Source organism: Ziziphus jujuba, chromosome 6, assembly GCF_031755915.1.
Source record: "Ziziphus jujuba cultivar Dongzao chromosome 6, ASM3175591v1".
NCBI lineage: Eukaryota > Viridiplantae > Streptophyta > Magnoliopsida > Rosales > Rhamnaceae > Ziziphus > Ziziphus jujuba.
The window spans coordinates 28,693,092-28,711,941 of NC_083384.1; the positions used below are offsets into that span (position 1 = coordinate 28,693,092).

Genomic DNA, 18,850 nt, shown 5'->3' on the forward strand with positions numbered 1-18,850 from the left:
TACTAGTAAGGTGGCAACTCAAAAAAAAAAAAAAAATGACTAAATTATCATATTTATAATTTTAAAAATTGTGGTTGGAATTATATTAATATTGTTTCAGCATTTCCCAAGCCGACGCTAGCAAAATGAGAGATGCTAAAAATGTATAAAAGCATTTTCTTTTTTTTGGGTATTTTTTTTGGTATTTTTCAATTAATTTTGGTATTAAAGGAAGGAAATGGATACCTATGAAGCACGTAGCAGCAAGTAGGGGAGGTGGGTCCGACATGGGGTGCAGTGTGCGCGAATACAAAGAGGTGATCATGGTAACATCACGTGGCCCTTCATGGGACCTCACTCAATTTCAGCTTAACCACCCGTTCACATTCCGCCACGTCATCATTTATATTGGGTCCACAAAAAATTTTAGCTCCTGATTGGTCAGAAATTAGGCTAGCCTGAGTACTGACTAGTTCTCCCATCACCCCCATCGCTTTTTCTCCACCTCCATAGCCAAAGGTTCATGCCGCCAAAGGCAATGTTGTTAAAACAAACATACATGTGTACAACATCAAGTGGTTTTGCTTTTGCGCACTGATTTGTGATTTTTCATATAAATAAACATGGTCCAAGTCTCTAAAACGACGTCGGTTTTTTTCTGTTTCCGTCAACAATGTTTGGACATTTCTTTCTGCTTTACAATGACAACCCAAACAAATCTCAACCTAAATCAAGGTCCGGGTTAGTGTTGAGTCAATATATAGCCATCCCCCCCCCCCCCCCCCCCCCCCCCCCCCAAAAAAAAAAAACAAAAGATGGAAATTATTAATAAATAAAAATTGTGGGGCTGAGCATGAGCATGATAATAGAGGGGCTACTGTCCTCTTTCCCATACCACACCAAAGCTTTCACGTCGAGTTTCATCATGATGTATACCATGTCCACCTTCATGACGTGAGAAATTATGGAGAAGGCCCTGCAAGCAAAGCTTTCATTGTTTTTTATTAGAAGAGAGAGAGAGAGAGAGAGAGAGAGAATTTTAGTGTCACCATTCTGTTTGGCAAAAATACTTTTGCATTTTTCAGAATACTTTTGCATTTTAATGAAAATTACAAAAAACACTCCCCCCTCATTTTATGTTTATGTTACAATATTACCTCTTTTACAGTCTTTTAAAATTTTCTGTCCAACAAAGAGAGAGAAGCCTTGATTGTTTCACTTGCAATCAGCCCACTAAGCCCGCTAAGAAGAGATGTATCATGTATGTACAATAATGCAACGAGCATAGGATATTTACCAATTATATCCATCAACTAATCAGACAAATGACATAATAATATTTTATTTGTTTAAATTGAATTTCATATATTCTTTTAAGGATTTACTTATTCATATTGATCTTATATTATTTTTTAAAATAACAAAATAATAAAAAATTATCAACCAAATCAGTCAATAAGTAATTTGGTAAAGAAACTGGAGCATTACTCATATATATATATATATATATATATTAAAGACAATAGTGAACAAGGTTGAATAGATTAGCAAACTGGTCTTGCCAGCCTCGTTTGGTATACATGGTCATAGTTATGAACAAAGTAGTTTCTGTACTAGAGGATCTAAAGTCACAAAAGAGTCATAGCTTTTACTTGTGTAAACGTTAAGAGAACAAGAAAAAGGCTTTCAGACTACTTGTATAATTAGCCAAGGACTTGGTCGCCTATCAACATTTTGACCATGCATATATGTCTCTACAGTAAAACCAACAAAAAGGGCACAGAATTGCAGAATTCAGAGATCTCACTTTCTCTTGATTGCTTTGCATTTGCCAAATTATATACCTATCTAGAAGACTGATTACTGACCAGCCTCAAAGTTGTAAGCTCCATCTATGAAGGAATGAAGAAAGGATCCTCTTTATTCTGGTATATCTTAAATAGTTGCTTAGAGTGCTCAACTGCTAGTTTTCTGCACTCAGAAAGTCCTTTCCTGTTTTGAAGCTCCAACTCCTTCACAGATCTTCTTAACTTCCCATGGGGATCCTCATCAATAAGAAACCTGGCCAAACGAATTCCCCTGGAGCAATGGATATAAGCCATTATTATTACAGAAGTTTTCAGAAGCAAATAAAAAATAGCATTATGGAAATGGAATCAAACTTCATGTAGAAGCTATTTTATCTTAGACATTACAGGGTAAAAAATAGCTCAAAATAGCATCTGTGTTGAAAAAGAAAATTAGGAAATTTCATAATATTAGTTCATTGGTCAAAATACATGACAAGCATACAAAATACCACAAATGAGGGGCAAAGATAAGAATTGAGTCTCACTCGGTGAGCAATAAGCTAAATTGGGATTTAGTGAAAATTGTCAACAGTGTAATAAGATAGATTGGGATTTTGTGAAAACTGTCAAGAGTGTGTGAGATGTCAAATAACTAATAAGATTTCCATATGATGAGGATGAAAGGAAATTAAACAATATTCCAATCTCATTGGGCTATTACCCATGGAGGATGACAAATTTTTTTCTTCCTCAAACAAACTTTTTTAAAATTTGGAAAGTGAAGAATAATCACATTCATGTATTTAATACTCACTTGAGACATGATTAAGAAAACACCATATAGACCAAAATCAATTGAGCTAATCATGCCAAATAACATTGTGATGTGTTACTAAACACAGTCAAATAATACCAGACAACATGGAAAGAGTAGAACAAGCTTCTATATGCTAAGTTCTATACAAGCGTCAAGGCTCATACATAGATGTGGAGTACAAATATTTACAAGTAAATCCGAAATTCAAACTCATCTATAATAGATGATGTTGGCTTATAAATAAACATGATAATGAAACTTAAAGTTTAACCTCCCATGAAATCGAGAAGGGAAGGAGGCAAAAAAAAAAAAAAAAAAAAAAAACAAACAAACATGGAGAAAATGATTTTTTAGCCATACCTGGGTGCATCGAACTTTTTGAATCCTCTGTCATCTGAAAATGGATAAACCCCAGGTGATGCTGATTCCATTACTGATTTATGCTGTCTATAAAGTGCACAAACAGCATTCAAACAAAGTTCGGGATCTTTCTCAAATGCTGAAACCATATCAGCTTCAGATGCCCATCTTTTATTTTCTCCAGTCTTTTGATATTTTGATAGAAGCTCATTAATGTCAGCATCAGCATCACTGGTGCTATCCGTATCATCAGATTCAGATGAGCTGGTACTTTCCTCAATATCTACAAGTTCATCAATCCTGCCTCCAGAAAACCTGTTTAAAATAGTTGGAAATGGTGGTACTGTTGCTATTTTCTCTTCAGATCCTCTCAAGATCGCTTGATCTTGACTTAATGGTCTACGCAGTTCTTCAACATCATTAGCAACAGAAGGAATACCTTTTTCAGAGCAATGACTTGGAATCGTATTGTCTTCATGAATTTTATTGCTCTCACTCTCACATAAATCAATAGATGAAGCTCGTTTTCTTTTGAGCAGTCTTCTCCTTTCCATACCCATCATGCTAGAATCTTCAATGTCTGCAAGATTTTGAGATTTTCCTTTATTGTTCACTGGCATATAATCATCATCACTATCGGCAATCAAAATAGGGTCTCCAGGTGCAAATTTTCCAGAGCCTGCATTGAAGATAATTGTTTGAGATTACAAAGCTATAAGGTAGATTCAATCACAAAGAAAACAGAAATAATTTTGCAGCTTTAAGTTTTGAAGGCGTGTATAAACTACTCCATATTTCGAGCAAAATAAATAAACATAAGCTCTTAAATATTTGGAAACAGAATATATCCAGCATATCAAGATTTTGAATCACCTTATGAAATGTGTTTGTTAGAGTATTTTAGTCATAGATAAGGAAGTAATCGTTATATCCTATTCATTTTATGAACATATTACCACCCTGACTTAATCATTTTGTATTGAAGCATTGGAGTAAACATGGTGTACATATTAAAGACCAGATTTTACTCTTGAATTGGGGTAAGATGAAACAAAAAGTTGGAGATCATATTCAGTGCATATCCAACACACAACTCACCTAAAGAGAAGCCTAACTCACATTGATTCCATGAGCATCCAGCCACAGCCACAAAATATGTATACAGATATATATATATATATATATATATATATTTATATATAAATATTATATATATGTAATCTTTCAGAATATTTTAAACCTTAATTAGTAAAACTAACTACCCATAGCACCAGAAGTCAGTCATATGAAATAAAAACCCATCAATTCTGATTTGAACTACATAAAACTTTAAAAAAGGATTCAATTTTTTAAGAAAATAAAATTAGAAAAAAAGCTACCAAATTTCCAAACTACCTTCTTCACCTTCGGTTAGTGGACTAGGAGCAGAGACCTCATTCTGTTCAACTCTGGCATTTTCATTCCAATTAGAAGCCACATTCTCCTCCTCTGATGGAAGACGAACAGATTCCCCAATACCATTTTCGCCATTGTCGTCGTCTCCATTCCCTTCGATAACCTCCACAGGACCTGAACGCTCCAAAGCATTGCTGCTATTCAACATCTTTACGTCTTCCTCTAACCTGGAGACTCGTTGCTCGTACCTGCTCATCCACCGATTGAGTTCCTCTTCAGCCCCTTTTTTTTCAGACTCCAACTCACTGTTCTTCTCCTTCAGCTCATCAATGGTGGTTTTATAACTATTTTTAACTTGTTCCATACGCTTCTCATATCTTTCATTGGCCTCTTTCGCCCTCTCATTCAAATCATTGAACAGGGTCTCAAATTTCACCTTCTCTATGCAATGAGAATCCCGTTCCTCTTTGGCCAAATTCATCAAAGATTCCAACTCGGCGTTCTTCTTCCTCAGCTCGTCAATGGTGGTTTGGTTATCTTCAACTCTCTTATTAACCTTAACCTTTTTGAGAAGCTTCTCGTAGCTTTCCTTGGCTTTATCTGCTCTCTCATTCGAGGCTTTGAACTCCTTCTCGTATCTGATCTTCTCTAGACTGTGAAAATCCCTTTCTTTCTGGAACAGAGAAATCTCTTCCTTCATCTTCTCTATTTCTAGCTTCATCTCCGCTTCTTTAGCCACCAGAATCCCTTCGACCATGTCGAAATCCTCGGTTCTAAAAGCGGTTCTGAGATTCATGATGAGCTCTGGAATGCTCTTGTTCTTCTCAGAATCGATGCCCAGATGAGGAGGATTCTCAACTTCCTTCATCACCTCCATGGCTACAAATTCGAAAATGAAAAAAAAAAAAAAAAAAAAAAAAAAGCCTTCAGACTTTTTTTTTTCCCCTCAAAATAAAAATGAAAAATTTGGATAGCATTATAATACCCATTTGAAGACTTTCTAAGAAGACTACTTCTTTACCTCTGAACTTCGGTCTCACAGGAGAGGAAAGTGAGAGTTTCTTCTTCCTCTTCTTCTTCTTCGTTCTTTTTCTTCTTCTCCGTGTTTGGAGCCCCAACGGCGCTGAATCGGCGTGAGGGAATAAAAAACAATACTACCAGTCAGATTGCTTTGGTACTCGACCGCATTAAAAAAAATTAAAAACAGAAAACACCTTTTTTTTTTTTTTTGGGAAATTTTATGTTAGAGAATATTTTCGTAATCTATTTTTCATTTGTAACATTTTTTTTTTTAAATTTTTGGCATATAAGGAAATTATGAACAATAAGACAACAATGTAATGAAGTTTAATCATAATTTACACTTTAATTAAAAATTTTGACAAATTCATGATTAAGGTTAAAAATATTATTATGATGACAATGAAAAATAAGATAACAATGTTTTGCTAATAGATTATGTTGAAATATTGAAGTAAAAATAAAATGTGAAGGGATAAAATGTAATTTTCTTAAATAGAAAGGCGTTCGTATACAAAATGTAAAATATAAATAGTTATTTTTTGTCAAAGATAAAAAGTATTTATTTCTAATTTCATAAAAAAAAAATAGTAGTTATTTTGAAATTTACACTTGATTTTTTGTTTTTTTGGTGTTTTTGACTTTTTGATTATTTTGAGATGTATTTAATCTAAAATTGCAAAAAGTAAACATTTTTCTACAGAAAAAAGTAACAAATTTTACTTTTATCTTTTTACAAAGTTTCATTAACACCTTTTTTTTTTTTTTTTTTGGGAAAAGAGTCTCATTAACACATTCACTATAAAATTACATTTATAAAAGAAAACTATAAAATTACATCAAGAAAATTAAAAAAAAAAATCATAAATTTACATTTTTTAAAATTAAAAGGAGATGATTTCTCATTAAAAGTAAATAGGAATTACATACTTCAACAGGGTTGTTTCGTTTTTAAGTCATATCATATACATAGTTTTGATATTAGGGAGACATATACATAGTTTGTCTTGTTTGTAGGGTTGTTCTTTTTCGCATAATTAAGAATAATTTTTTTTATACAACCACATATTTATTTGGTATGTGCTCGTCAAAAAAAGAAGAAGAAGAAGAAGCCCTTACTAACTCTTTTATCTTATCTTATCATAAAAAATAAATAAATAAATAAATAAAAAAGCTACTTCATCTTCACAAATATCCAAAATAAAACTTTATTAGTAGTTGAATATTTTTAGGAAATTAAATATTAATATTAGTATCTCAGGAAATTAAATAAATAAATAATTAAATTTTTTCAAAAAAATAAATAAATTCACCTTTTTTTTTCTTTTTTTTTTTTTTAAGACGTGCTTTTCTTTATTTTATTTTACGTCCAAAGCCAATTGGGACTCATTGGAGAAGAAACTATCTTTCAGCCTCTCTCATCGTCCGAAAAACCCAATTCTCCCTCTCTTTTTCTGTCTTTTATCACTTTCAATTTTCTCGGACCAGTCGGAAAAACAAAAAAACCCTAGCCATGGCCTCAGCCAAAGACGCCGACCCAACATTGGGTTACCTGACCCGCAAAGACACGGAGGTCAAGCTTCCACGTCCGACTAGGGTTAAGAACAAAACCCCAGCCCCAATCCAAATCACCGCCGAGCAGATCCTCCGCGAAGCCCGAGAACGTCAAGAGGCCGAAATCCGACCTCCCAAGCAGAAAATCACCGACTCCACCGAGCTCGCCGATTACCGTCTCCGCAAGCGCAAGGAATTCGAGGACCTAATCCGGCGAGTCCGATGGAACACCAGCGTTTGGATAAAGTACGCACAGTGGGAGGAGTCCCAGAAGGACTTCAATCGCGCTCGCTCCGTTTGGGAACGAGCTTTAGAGGTCGATTACAGGAACCACACGCTCTGGCTCAAGTACGCCGAGGTCGAGATGAAGAACAAGTTCATAAACCATGCCAGGAACGTCTGGGACCGTGCCGTCACTCTGTTGCCGAGGGTGGACCAGCTGTGGTACAAGTACATCCACATGGAGGAGATTCTCGGCAATGTCGCCGGAGCGAGGCAGATTTTTGAGAGATGGATGGGTTGGATGCCGGACCAGCAAGGGTGGCTCTCCTACATCAAATTCGAGCTCCGGTACAATGAGATTGATCGGGCCAGAGCGATTTTCGAGCGGTTCGTTCAGTGTCACCCAAAGGTCGGAGCTTGGATACGCTATGCAAAATTCGAGATGAAGAATGGGGAAATCGCTAGGTGTAGGAATGTGTATGAGAGGGCGGTGGAGATATTGGCTGATGATGAGGAAGCAGAGCAACTGTTCGTTGCGTTTGCTGAATTCGAGGAGCGTTGCAAAGAAACGGAGAGAGCTAGGTGTATATATAAGTTTGCACTTGATCATATACCCAAAGGGAGGGCTGAGGATTTGTATAGGAAATTTGTGGCATTTGAGAAACAGTATGGAGATAAGGAAGGGATTGAGGATGCTATAGTGGGGAAGAGACGGTTTCAGTATGAGGATGACGTGAGAAAGAACCCTTTCAACTATGATGCTTGGTTCGATTATATTCGGCTTGAAGAGAGCGTGGGGAATAAAGCTAGGATTAGGGAAGTTTATGAACGAGCCATTGCGAATGTTCCTCCAGCTGAGGAGAAGCGGTATTGGCAGCGGTACATTTACTTGTGGTAAGTAGGTTATCTATTGAGATTTATAGATAAGCATGGCAGCTTTGGAGTATTGAGGTTCTATTTGTTGGCCAAATTGTTACTGATATTTTTGTTTGTTCATGTGTTGTATTTAGGATTAACTATGCGTTGTATGAGGAGCTTGATGCTGAAGACATGGAACGTACAAGAGATGTGTATAGGTATACTTGAATTTTGTCAAACTGTGGTTATTGTTTGCCTTAAGACATTCCTTGATTATGGTTGCTGGTGCCTGTTGATATTCTGTATAATTTTTGTTGCATCACTGTAATAACACAGTCTGTGTAATTTTTAGCTGATTCGTTTGAAAAAAAGCTTGGTCGCCATTCATTGTGCCACTGCTTCAGCAAAACTTTAGTATCGTTGACTATTACAATCTATGTTATGAGGATATGGTTTGGTTCACAAGAATTTTCTACTTTTTCATTGTTTTGTAATTCCTCTAGATTTTTGTTTCCCTGGTAAAATTCGGAGTGTGGTTCAAGTAAGATGTGGATTTTTGTCATTGAATTCTTTCTTCACTTCCTCATTTTTCTTTTACTGTTGTGAAGTTCATCTCTATGCAACTGAGAGTTGAGCATTATTCAAGCCCGCTTGAGTAGATTTGAAATATTCAAAAGTTGTTCAATTTTGGATTACTCCAACTGTTTTGTAGATCCCCATTTTCCGTATCCAATTACATTTAATTACTTCTTTTTTGTAGTAGGATTTAAAATGTACTCAGGTATATTGACCTTCCATTTTCAAACTTCTTCCTGATCTGGATGAACAGAGATGCATTGTTACTTCTATTATCATTTTCCATGAAAATGAGCATCCATATGGGTCGATTTGGATTGGATATCAATTTGATGGTCTTATGTTCTCTTTGTTTGTTAAAGCATTACTTGTGTTTGGTGAAAATTTAATATATATTAGCTTATACAGTTGTACCAAAAGAATTTAATTTATATTAGCTATTATGTTACATGAATGCTTTAATTTTTAATGTCAATTGTAATATTATTTGATTGTAGTCTTAGTTTGTTGGTTGCAATTACATATGTGGTGAAAATTGGTGTGATGATGATACACTCGTGAGATCCCAAAGTGAACAATGTTCATTTGCAATGTTTGTAGGTTTGTTGGCATATTAACTTTGTATATATCGCTTCTTGTCATGCCTTATATGATATTCATCCTTTCTGGGATTAAATTGCAATTGTGACAAGTCAGGTGTCTTTGTAATAAGTTGTGATTGTGTGTGGATGATGCATACTTTTTAATTATTATATGGACATTTTTATAGAAATTAACTCACACTTTTGTATGATTGCTTCTTGGTATTCCTTACAAGTTTACAAGATTTCTGTCTGAATTTTTCCAGGGAGTGTCTCAAACTGATTCCACATGAGAAATTCTCATTTGCAAAAATCTGGCTTCTTGCTGCTCAGTTTGAAATACGACAGTTGAATCTCAAGGGTGCACGGCTAATACTTGGTAATGCGATTGGAAAAGCTCCTAAAGATAAGGTAATGTACAAGCTGATATACTTTGTTTAATTGATTGATTTTATTAATTTAATGTGTGCTGACAATTTGTTGTTTAACTCTCAGATATTTAAGAAATATATAGAGATTGAATTACAGCTTGGGAACATAGACCGCTGTCGAAAATTATATGAGAAATATTTGGAGTGGGCACCGGAGAACTGTTATGCATGGAGCAAATATGCTGAGTTGGAAAAATCTCTATCAGAGACAGAGCGTGCAAGAAGCATATTTGAGCTTGCAATTGCTCAACCTGCTCTTGACATGCCAGAATTATTGTGGAAGGTATCATATTGAATATTTTGTTGTAAATAAGAATGACTGTAATTACTTGTTATACTGAATATACCCCTTTTTTTTTTTTTTTTTTTTTTTTCATTTCTTATGTATTGATGATATGTTTTGATAATAGGCATATATAGACTTTGAAATATCAGAGGGTGAATTTGAAAGAACCAGAGAATTGTATGAGAGATTATTAGACCGGACAAAACATCTGAAGGTCTGGTTAAGCTATGCAAAGTTTGAGGCATCTTCTATGGAGGAAAGCGATTTGACAGAGGAGCAAAAGAAACAATGTGTTTTGCATGCAAGAAGTAAGTACTCCTGATAATATTTCATTAATGCTATTAGTAACTTATAGTTCATAGTTTTGGAGTTTCACAACAGTAAAACGAATTCTCACATTTATATATATTGTTATCCATCTGCGCTTCAGGAGTTTTTGAAAAGGCCATCAATTATTACAGAACTTCAGCACCTGAATTGAAAGAAGAAAGAGCCATGCTGCTGGAAGAATGGTTGAACATGGAGGTAAACTTTGGTGAATTTGGGGATGTTAGCCTAGTTCAATCCAAGTTGCCAAAGAAACTGAAAAAGAGGAGGCAAATATTAGCTGAAGATGGTCCTGTTGGGTATGTGATCAATTTATCTCTTTATTTGTTAAATAGGTTAAAAATATTTATCTTAAGATCATCTGTCTTTATTAAGACTGCGGATTGGATTCTTAAGAAATTGATTCTGCTGCAATTTTTTTTTTTTTTTTCTCATTCTGTAAATTCTTTTGCATGTGCTAACAAAATCTGGAATGGCAGGTTGGAGGAATACATTGATTACCTGTTCCCGGAGGAAACACAAACTACAAATCTGAAGATATTGGAGGCTGCATACAAGTGGAAGAAGCAGAAAGTATCTACAGACGAGGATTAGCTTTTGGTTTTTTGAGTACTTTGTAAATACAATCAAGTGTATTAAAAGACTTTTTTTTTTAGATTTTAATTGTAGTGGTTGAAGGATTTCTATACGTTCAGGAATATTTAGTAAACATTTTCCTTAAACAGCAATTTTGTGATTGTAGTTTCTAAATGAATCACAGAAACTCTGCCTCATTGTCCTCAACCAGAAACATTTTTCAATAATTATTCATCTTATAAAGAAAACAATGTTTTTTGACAAGTTTTCATCCCACACACCTACAACCCTTTCTAAAAGATGCCCATAAATCTTTTTCTTTACTCATCAGTTGCCAAGCATTGAATTAAGAAAGTGATGAGAATTAAATATCCTTTTGTATGTAACTTTTGTCTCCTTTGATGGCTGTTATTGGATAAAATGTTGAAGTTTATTTTTATAATTATTATTTTAATTATCAGTAAAAAAAATGTAAGAATATTTTAAATTTAATGGGCATGGAGAAGTTTATGTGTGGGATATGTTGATGCAAGTATTTATACCCGACAGTCTCCACATTAAAGAACTGTTGAGAGTAGTTCTACTTTTCCATGTTATAAGAATACCATTTGAATTAGACAATTTTACTTATGGCTCCAATTTGTTTTACATTGAATCTATAATGAAGATGCAAAAGAGTGGGGGCTGATTTGCCGGAAAGGTTGGAAGAAGACTTGAGATCTTCTGCACATAAGTGTGCATGGGTTCCAACACCCATAGGCAGCAGAAATAATGACTGACCCATGTGTTATTAATGGTTGTTTGACCCCGAGTGTATATTTAAGATTTTTTTTGGTTTAATTTTATATTTCCAATTTTTTGGCTATGATTTCACAATATGCATTTTTAAAATCTATTTTCATGCTATAGTTGTTAGCATTTTTTTTTTTTTTTTTTTTGCTATAGTTTTTAACATAAGATGTATAACTTTTTTTTTTTGGGGGGGAATTTATATTTTATAATATGATTAGTACATTTTTTAATTTCCAAAATAATTACATACATTTTTTTAAAAAAATAATTGTATTTTTTACGGTATGGTTGTAAAACATTATAGATGTACGTACTGGCACTGCAGCTGATACAAACATTAAACCAATAATAAGAACAAAAAACAAAGAAAAAAAAAAAAAGAAAAGAAAAAGGAAAAGCACTGGAAATAGCGCATGTCTTATATATCAGAGATGAGTGCCCAATAATGCATCTTGTGAATGTGGCCAAACGATTTCTCACGCTCTTTTCGGACATTTTCTTACGAGATAAACGATAATTTTATATGCTTTACAGTTGTTTTTTTCCTGTAATTCTTAATGAGATTTAGTGGCATTTCAGTCAAAAGAAATTCTATTCTTTCCTTGTAAAGACAAACTTTTTACTGGGTTTGATTTCATTGGTTTTTAAATTAGCCCTCTCTCACTCTCTCTCTCTCTCTTTCTTTTCAAAAGTTTCATACAATTCTGAACGTACTCGTCACACAATGATGAACATACATTTTCTTTTTCTTTTTCTTTTTTGTTTGTTAACTAGGAAATTGAAAATTGCAATGAAAACAAGGGACATAAGAAACGCAAAGACACTGTGAACTCAAGCTTTAAGTTGCTAAAACGTTTTGAGTTTGCGGGGAAAACGTTTTTAAGTTCCCCTCGAAAAAGGAAAAAAAAAAAAAAAAAAAACAAAGCATTTGATATTTTGTGGCGATTTCATATTGTCACGCAAATAATAGCAATCTGTGACAATCTAATGCATAGGCAGCGAGGTTAGTATGAAATAATAATCTATGCTTCAACTCAAAGGGCAGAAAAAGCTTTCCACTATCATTCCTTTTGGTTCCTCAACTACGCCATCATCTTAATTTCCATGAAAATTCAACGACATTTATTTGTAATTTCATTCTTCTTTTGAAATATTGCTGTTTTTCCTATTCAATAGAGTTTTACATTTGATCCAAAACTGCACTTAAATTTAAATGAATATAATTTATACGTTTTCATTACACTTTTGTTGTGGTGCTATGAAAATTTTCATAGAATATTATTTTGTTTCTATCTATGATTCGATTGTTTTAATGGTATTGGTGACATTAAAAAGTTGGATATAGGAAGTCTGAATTTTTCAAACAATTTGTGCAGTGCTCTCACTTTATGTCACATTAATATCAAAGCAATATACTAGAAACTTGGATATGAAATATGACACGGACACATCCTTTATTCTATGTTTGGTTGCTGTAAAAGGATCGAAAAAGTTAGAAAAGGTCATTTACCAAAAAAATAAAAAATAAAAAGGTTAGAAAAGGACAAACAAAATTATGATCTACATTTATGAATTTTTTCTATTTCATAGTTTTTGTCCTGTACGTGTACGTAATTCAAATTAATATGGGTTTTAGAATACAATATTTGGTGGGTATTTGATTGGCCATTTGAGTATTAAGGATTTTTTTTTTTTTTTTCAAAAATGAAGATGAATGTAATTGAACTGGAGGAATCCACATATAATAATAATAATTAATGTATAATAATCAAGTTAGCATTTCAAAAGTTCTGGAATATAAAAAATGAAATCGGTTTTCTAAATATAACACAAATTTTTGGAGGTCAAACTTTATTCCATAAATGAAATTATCCATCTTTTTACTCTATTTTAAGGAAAAAGTGTATTTAAATATCCCTAAGCTTAATTAATTTATTAGGTCTGCATCATGTCAATAAATCTAATTTTGTATTTTTTCTGACTTTATTTTATTTTTGTTTTGTGATTATATGCTTTGTTCTTCTATTTCCTCTTTTTTTTTTTAAATGACAAATTAAATTTAAGATTCATTTTATACTCATAGATGGCTTAGATTGCTGCTGAGCAAAGAACCATAAATAGAAACACCTGAAATATTAGCTGAAATTGATATTTTAGGCAAAATAAAAAATAATATGATGTTACCAACTAAGAATTATTTATCCATTTCTATATATAAATATAAATAAATTAGTGTAAAATATAATAATAAAAATAAATAATCATTTTTCAATAGTAATTAATTTGGTAATACTAATTATTTGACCAATTCCAACCTCAAGATTTGAAATATTTGAGGCAGTTGACAAAAGAAGTAAAAAAAAAAAAAAAAAATCGATATTCTTGGGAACGAATATCAAATTGCAAAACCTGCAAAAAGAAAATCGACAAATTTACACTATTTTTCCTTTCTTTTTGTTGTTTTGTGGAACATATTCTCTTACAAATATTTTCTTCAGATTTATTCTCTCAAGATCTTCTGCATTTATTGTTCTCTTCCATCATTTTCATCTGAAAAAAAAAAAAAAACCCAAACTTATTAGAAGATATGGACCTCCATAAGAGCTGCATTGAATTAGATCATCTTAAGAGCCATAAATGCTCTTCTTATAGTTGAAAAATGCAGTGATCAAAGGCTTATTCTGAGAATCATTATTGAGAGAGTCAGATTACTGTAAACTTTTAAATGATGGATGTCTCAATTTTAATATTTTTTAAAAACTAGGAGTTAATCTTGGAGTTGAGAAATATATATAGAAATTTCAAAGAAATGAAATATCTGAAAATTTCCTTTATGACAGACATTGATCACATTGTGGACTGCTGATCCGGCTACTGCATAAATATCTTCAATTTTGTAAGTACATAAAACGATTTTGTCCTTTGGTATTTGTCTATTTTGTACATCTTATAATTGTTTCCTATTATGTTTTGACTACTAATTATTCTTTCAAATTTGTCTTCTTCTTTTTTTTTTTTTTTTTAATTAAATTTCAGATCCAGAAAGTGAAGATACGATTGGACTTGCTTTTGTCTTGATTTGTGTTAATAATAAATACAAATTTTGCTGAAAAGTTGATTAACAAAATCAGAGATGTTAAAACATCGTTGGAGGGAGTTAACAAAGAAATTTGCGAGTCATGTTGATCCTGAAAGAACTGAACAACTTAGAAGAAATAAAGCAGGTGAACTTTTTATTTATTTAATCATTTATTTTCCGAGATTTTATTTTATTTTATTTTTTGCTGGAATACAATTTCTTAATTCTCAAATCAATACAGTAGCATATCACACATATATGGGTCTGTCCTACAAGAAGAAAAAAAACATGCGAAATATGATCTATTTCTTGGGCTGGCCAGAACCACAAATCTTTAGATCCATTAATTTTTTGTTTTTGGTGAAATAGATCCTTTAACATCTTGTCATCATAAGTGTCTATTCTTATATCAAATCCCTTTCTTAGATAAATATTTAGTTATTTACCTCCTTAAATAATTACTGATACTTTTAAATTAAGCTGTTGAGTTAGTTTTGATATTGAAAATAAAGACAACAATAATTTTTAACGAATAATTCAATAAAACATTTCATATCAAAGTTATTATTTTTAATATAATAATTCCGAATTCCAGTCTTAATTTGACATGAAAACTTTAGCTGTGAGTTGATAGCATGTTATGTTTTGGTTGAATATAATATCTATAATGTTATGTCAAAGTACGTTTCTTATTTTATATCAGCTTAAGTTTGTGGCAGCATTGCTTATATATTAAGGCATTTTGGCTTGTATCTTGAAAATGTTCCAAGTTTTGGCTGGGTTAGTCAATGTCCTCCAAACAGGATTTCATTAGATTAGACTACTTTAAATTCGGTCCAATAAAAAATTTAAAATAGACCAATTTCGGCATGCCTATCTAAATACGATGTGACTTCAAAGTTAGACTTTTTGTTTTTTTTAATTTTTTTTTAATTTTTCAATTTATGTTGCTGTTAAATTACTGCAGACATTGAAGCTAACATGGCAAGAATCTTGAAGCTAATCAAGAATGAAGATCAAGGAAAGAGAGAAGGTAAGAGAAAAGCTTCAAAAAAAGAATCAGAACTAGTTGGACTCATTGACAAATTTTACAAAGAGTACCAGTCACTCTATGCATTGTATGATCATCTTGTAGGAGAGTCTGCAAAAATAGTCTTTGGCAGGTTAGGGAAAGAAACTTCTTCCATGTCTTCTTCTAGCTCAGATTCTGAATATTACTCATCCGAGGAAGTTGACATCAACCATGCAATATTCGAAAACAAAACCTCCAATATCAATCAAGAACTCGAAATTGCAAATTTAGAAGTCGCCGAATTAAAGCGTAAACTGGCCTCTACAAACAAAGAAAAAGAAGCTTTAACAAAAGACTGCAATGCACTTTCAAGTAAAATACAACAGACAGAGACTATCAACAAAGATTTGAGGATCGAAATGGATCGAAAAGAAAGAGAGGTTTCGGCTCTCGTTCAGACTCATGAAGCTAAAGGAAAGCAATCAGTGGCAAGGATTAAAGAGTTAGAAAGTCAGTTATCAGGATTGAAGATTGAGATGGAATCCTTGCGTAGCCAGAAAAGAGAAATGGAAAATTCAAGGAAAGAAAGCAAAGCTAACAAATCCAAACAGAAAGGTGATAAGAATGCAGAAATTCAAAACCGAGTTTTGGAGCTTGAATCCATGTTAAGAGACAGAGAAGATGAAAAATCTGCTCTTTTGAAAGAACTCATAGCAAACGAGAACAACTCCAAGTCGAAGATCGCAGAGTTAATGGCTCAGGTTAGCAATCTGAAACTGGAATTTGAATCTCTACAAGCACAGAATGTTGAGCTTGAAGAAAAGATTTCATGCAAGAGAAACGAAGCGTCTGGTCAGAGCAAGGTTATGCAGAAGGAATTGGAGTCCTTAAAGTTGCTGAAAGATGATTTGGAAATGGAAGTGGAAAGGAAAAACATAGAGATTTCACAGAATCTGATTCTGATAGAAAGTCTGAAAGAAGAATTAGCTAAGAAAAGCAACGTTGAAAAGAAGTCTGCTCAGGTGAAGGAGCTAGAACAGCAAATTGACAATCTTAGAAACCAGAAAGACGATTTGGAGAAGATGAAGATGAACAAATTGCATGAAAACAACCAGTTGAAACTTGATAAGGAGGGATTGATTGCTAGAATTGTTGAATTGGAAGGTACATTGAGTGAGAGAGAAGAAGAAGCTTCTATACAAATCATGGCCTTGACAGCACAGAACGACTTACTGAAACAAGAATTGGATTCTTTAAAATCCCAGAAAAGCCAATTTGAGTTGCAAAGTGAGAGAGATAACCAAGTAAGTTCCAAAGGTACCCAGATGGAAAATCAGAAAATGATCAAGTTAACAACAGGGAAGATTGAAGATCAACAAAAAATTAATATCAAGGAAGAGAAAGATACTACTACTACTACTACTACCAATACCAGGAAGTCAAACAAGGATCATAAACAAAGCAAAGGTAGGCTGCAGCAAAACAGACCAAACCAACAAGTTGTTGAAAGGAAGATGGAGGATTTAGCGGAAAAGTTTCGAATTGGTTTCGAGAATAACATCCGTTTGTTGTACCAGAGGATCTTGGTAGCAGAGCAATTGCATACGGAGAACAGAGAGAATTACAGGAAGACAAAAGGGAAGTATGAGAAACAGAACAAAGAGCTTGAAGAAACCATTGAAAATTATGAAACTGAGCTAAAAAAGATGAAGGATATCTCAGAATCAGCAGGTGATGCATTGGATGGATTGGGTTTGGTTGTTAGCAGATTTGAGGAAGAAAATGGTAAATTTTTGAACCATATTTCAGCAGTCTCAAAAGAGCTTCAAATTGCAAAGAATTGGGTTAGAGGAACAACCAGTGAGATAAAAAGACTAAGACATAATGTGGATGTTTTGGTTGCACAGCTTGATGATAAAGAGGAACAAGAATTCTTGTTGAGAGAGAAAGTTTGGAAACTAGAAGCAAAAGTGAGCAAAGAAGGAGGTGAAAAATTGAATTTGATGAAAGCCATCACCCAACTAGAGAAAAAGTTAGGAAAATATGAGAGTTTGATAAAAGAAAAAGATGAGAGGCTTTCAAGCCTTGGAGATGAGAAAAGGGAAGCAATAAAGCAGCTTTGTATTTTGATTGACTACCAAAGAAGCCGCTATGATCATCTCAAAGGAGCATTCTTACAGGCACAGTTGAGTTTAAGACGCAATAATAGGATTAACACTCTCAATCAATGATTTTGTTTTTTTGAGCATGATTTTTTGATATTTCATTTTGTCATTTTCTTAATGAATTTTTTTGATGTATAACTTAATTATTTATGTATGGACACCGGAAATTAGTGACATTATTGCCGGCTTTAACGAATAATTTTAGTGTATGCATTGCTTGAAAAATATTACTTGTTAAAATAATGAGAATGATGCGTATGTTTATATGATGTAAAACTAGTATTAATTAAGAATGGTTTTATTTTCGCTCAACATTATTATATATTATGGGTCGTAATCAATTTGTTCATTGTTTGAAAAATGTTACTTGTTTAATATATTAACAATGGTGATTTGTATGTAAATATGACCGTAAATTTCATACTAAAAATAATTAAAAATGATAACAAATAATATGTTTCCTTTTGGCTTAATACTATTATACATATGCTTGGTCATAATCAATTTGTTCATTTTTTGGTGGAGGCAGTTGGAAGTTTCCAAGTCAGCAAATTAAGCGCAATAAATGATAACTTTGCAAAGTTTTTTCTTCATATATTTATTAAATGGTAAATTATAACAAAGGTTATCTTCTTTATTCAGTTCGATTCCTAATTTAATAATCTTAAAATGAAATTACACACATAAATATAGTTTTTGGGTTTTAAAGGTTGTTAATAAGTTTTCTGTTTTTATGTGTCTTTTTTTTTTTTTTTGGCTAATTAGTTTATAAATCTTTCTAAGCCAAAACAAAACACAACACCAAAAAACAAAAAACAAAAAAATAAAACAAAAAACAAAAAACAAAAAACAAAAAACAAAAAACAAAAAATAAAACAAAAAATTGATATTAGTATGGAAGGCAAATCAGATCTCATAGGAAACCAGACCACTTTAACGAAAATCTCAAGTATTTTGCGGCCCAGTTGATGAGATGATCAATTTATCGTATATCGTGAAATTTTGACCCTACACGACAGAAAATTGAATA

At 32.8% G+C, this 18,850-nt stretch overlaps 3 protein-coding genes across 4 annotated transcripts; 2 read left to right on the plus strand and 1 right to left on the minus strand.

Annotated features, from left to right (window-relative positions):
- Positions 1–1,474: 1,474 nt before the first annotated feature.
- Positions 1,475–5,585, minus strand: LOC125418197 (uncharacterized). 2 transcript variants are annotated; one of them, XM_016040897.4, is made up of 4 exons: positions 5,363–5,585; positions 4,351–5,220; positions 2,947–3,625; positions 1,475–2,058 (listed from the first exon to the last, which is right to left on the minus strand). In XM_016040897.4, the coding sequence occupies exons 2-4, from the start codon at positions 5,216–5,218 to the stop codon at positions 1,872–1,874; spliced, it is 1,734 nt and encodes a 577-aa protein (XP_015896383.2). In that variant the 5' UTR covers positions 5,219–5,220; positions 5,363–5,585; the 3' UTR covers positions 1,475–1,871. The 2 variants fall into 2 exon arrangements, with proteins under 2 accessions (XP_015896383.2, XP_048320463.2); XM_048464506.2 differs by having other exon boundaries at positions 4,342–5,220; positions 5,363–5,582.
- A 1,142-nt stretch (positions 5,586–6,727) lies between these two features.
- On the plus strand, positions 6,728–11,036 carry LOC107430101 (uncharacterized). The gene is made up of 7 exons (XM_016040893.4): positions 6,728–8,031; positions 8,148–8,213; positions 9,419–9,563; positions 9,648–9,866; positions 9,994–10,177; positions 10,300–10,495; positions 10,676–11,036. The coding sequence occupies exons 1-7, from the start codon at positions 6,875–6,877 to the stop codon at positions 10,788–10,790; spliced, it is 2,082 nt and encodes a 693-aa protein (XP_015896379.1). The 5' UTR covers positions 6,728–6,874; the 3' UTR covers positions 10,791–11,036.
- Positions 11,037–14,606: 3,570 nt separating this feature from the next.
- LOC107430098 (COP1-interactive protein 1) lies at positions 14,607–18,038 on the plus strand. The gene is made up of 2 exons (XM_048464367.2): positions 14,607–14,788; positions 15,611–18,038. Exons 1-2 carry the CDS (start codon positions 14,698–14,700, stop codon positions 17,884–17,886), a joined length of 2,367 nt encoding a protein of 788 aa, XP_048320324.1. The 5' UTR covers positions 14,607–14,697; the 3' UTR covers positions 17,887–18,038.
- The last annotated feature ends 812 nt before the right edge of the window (positions 18,039–18,850 follow it).

What these genes read in the sequence shown, in the direction of transcription:
- LOC125418197 (XM_048464506.2), bottom strand. Translation starts at nt 5,218, where the DNA reads ATGGAGGTGATGAAGGAAGTTGAGAATCCTCCTCATCTGGGCATCGAT. An exon ending in ACTAACCGAAGGTGAAGAAG is followed by an intron (nt 3,626 to 4,341) that starts GTAGTTTGGAAA and finishes TCTTCAATGCAG; the next exon opens with GCTCTGGAAAATTTGCACCT. An exon ending in AAAAAGTTCGATGCACCCAG is followed by an intron (nt 2,059 to 2,946) that starts GTATGGCTAAAA and finishes CCATTGCTCCAG; the next exon opens with GGGAATTCGTTTGGCCAGGT.
- LOC107430101 (XM_016040893.4), top strand. Translation starts at nt 6,875, where the DNA reads ATGGCCTCAGCCAAAGACGCCGACCCAACATTGGGTTACCTGACCCGC. An exon ending in GAAAAGCTCCTAAAGATAAG is followed by an intron (nt 9,564 to 9,647) that starts GTAATGTACAAG and finishes TTTAACTCTCAG; the next exon opens with ATATTTAAGAAATATATAGA. An exon ending in GCTGAAGATGGTCCTGTTGG is followed by an intron (nt 10,496 to 10,675) that starts GTATGTGATCAA and finishes CTGGAATGGCAG; the next exon opens with GTTGGAGGAATACATTGATT.
- LOC107430098 (XM_048464367.2), top strand. Translation starts at nt 14,698, where the DNA reads ATGTTAAAACATCGTTGGAGGGAGTTAACAAAGAAATTTGCGAGTCAT. An exon ending in ACTTAGAAGAAATAAAGCAG is followed by an intron (nt 14,789 to 15,610) that starts GTGAACTTTTTA and finishes AAATTACTGCAG; the next exon opens with ACATTGAAGCTAACATGGCA.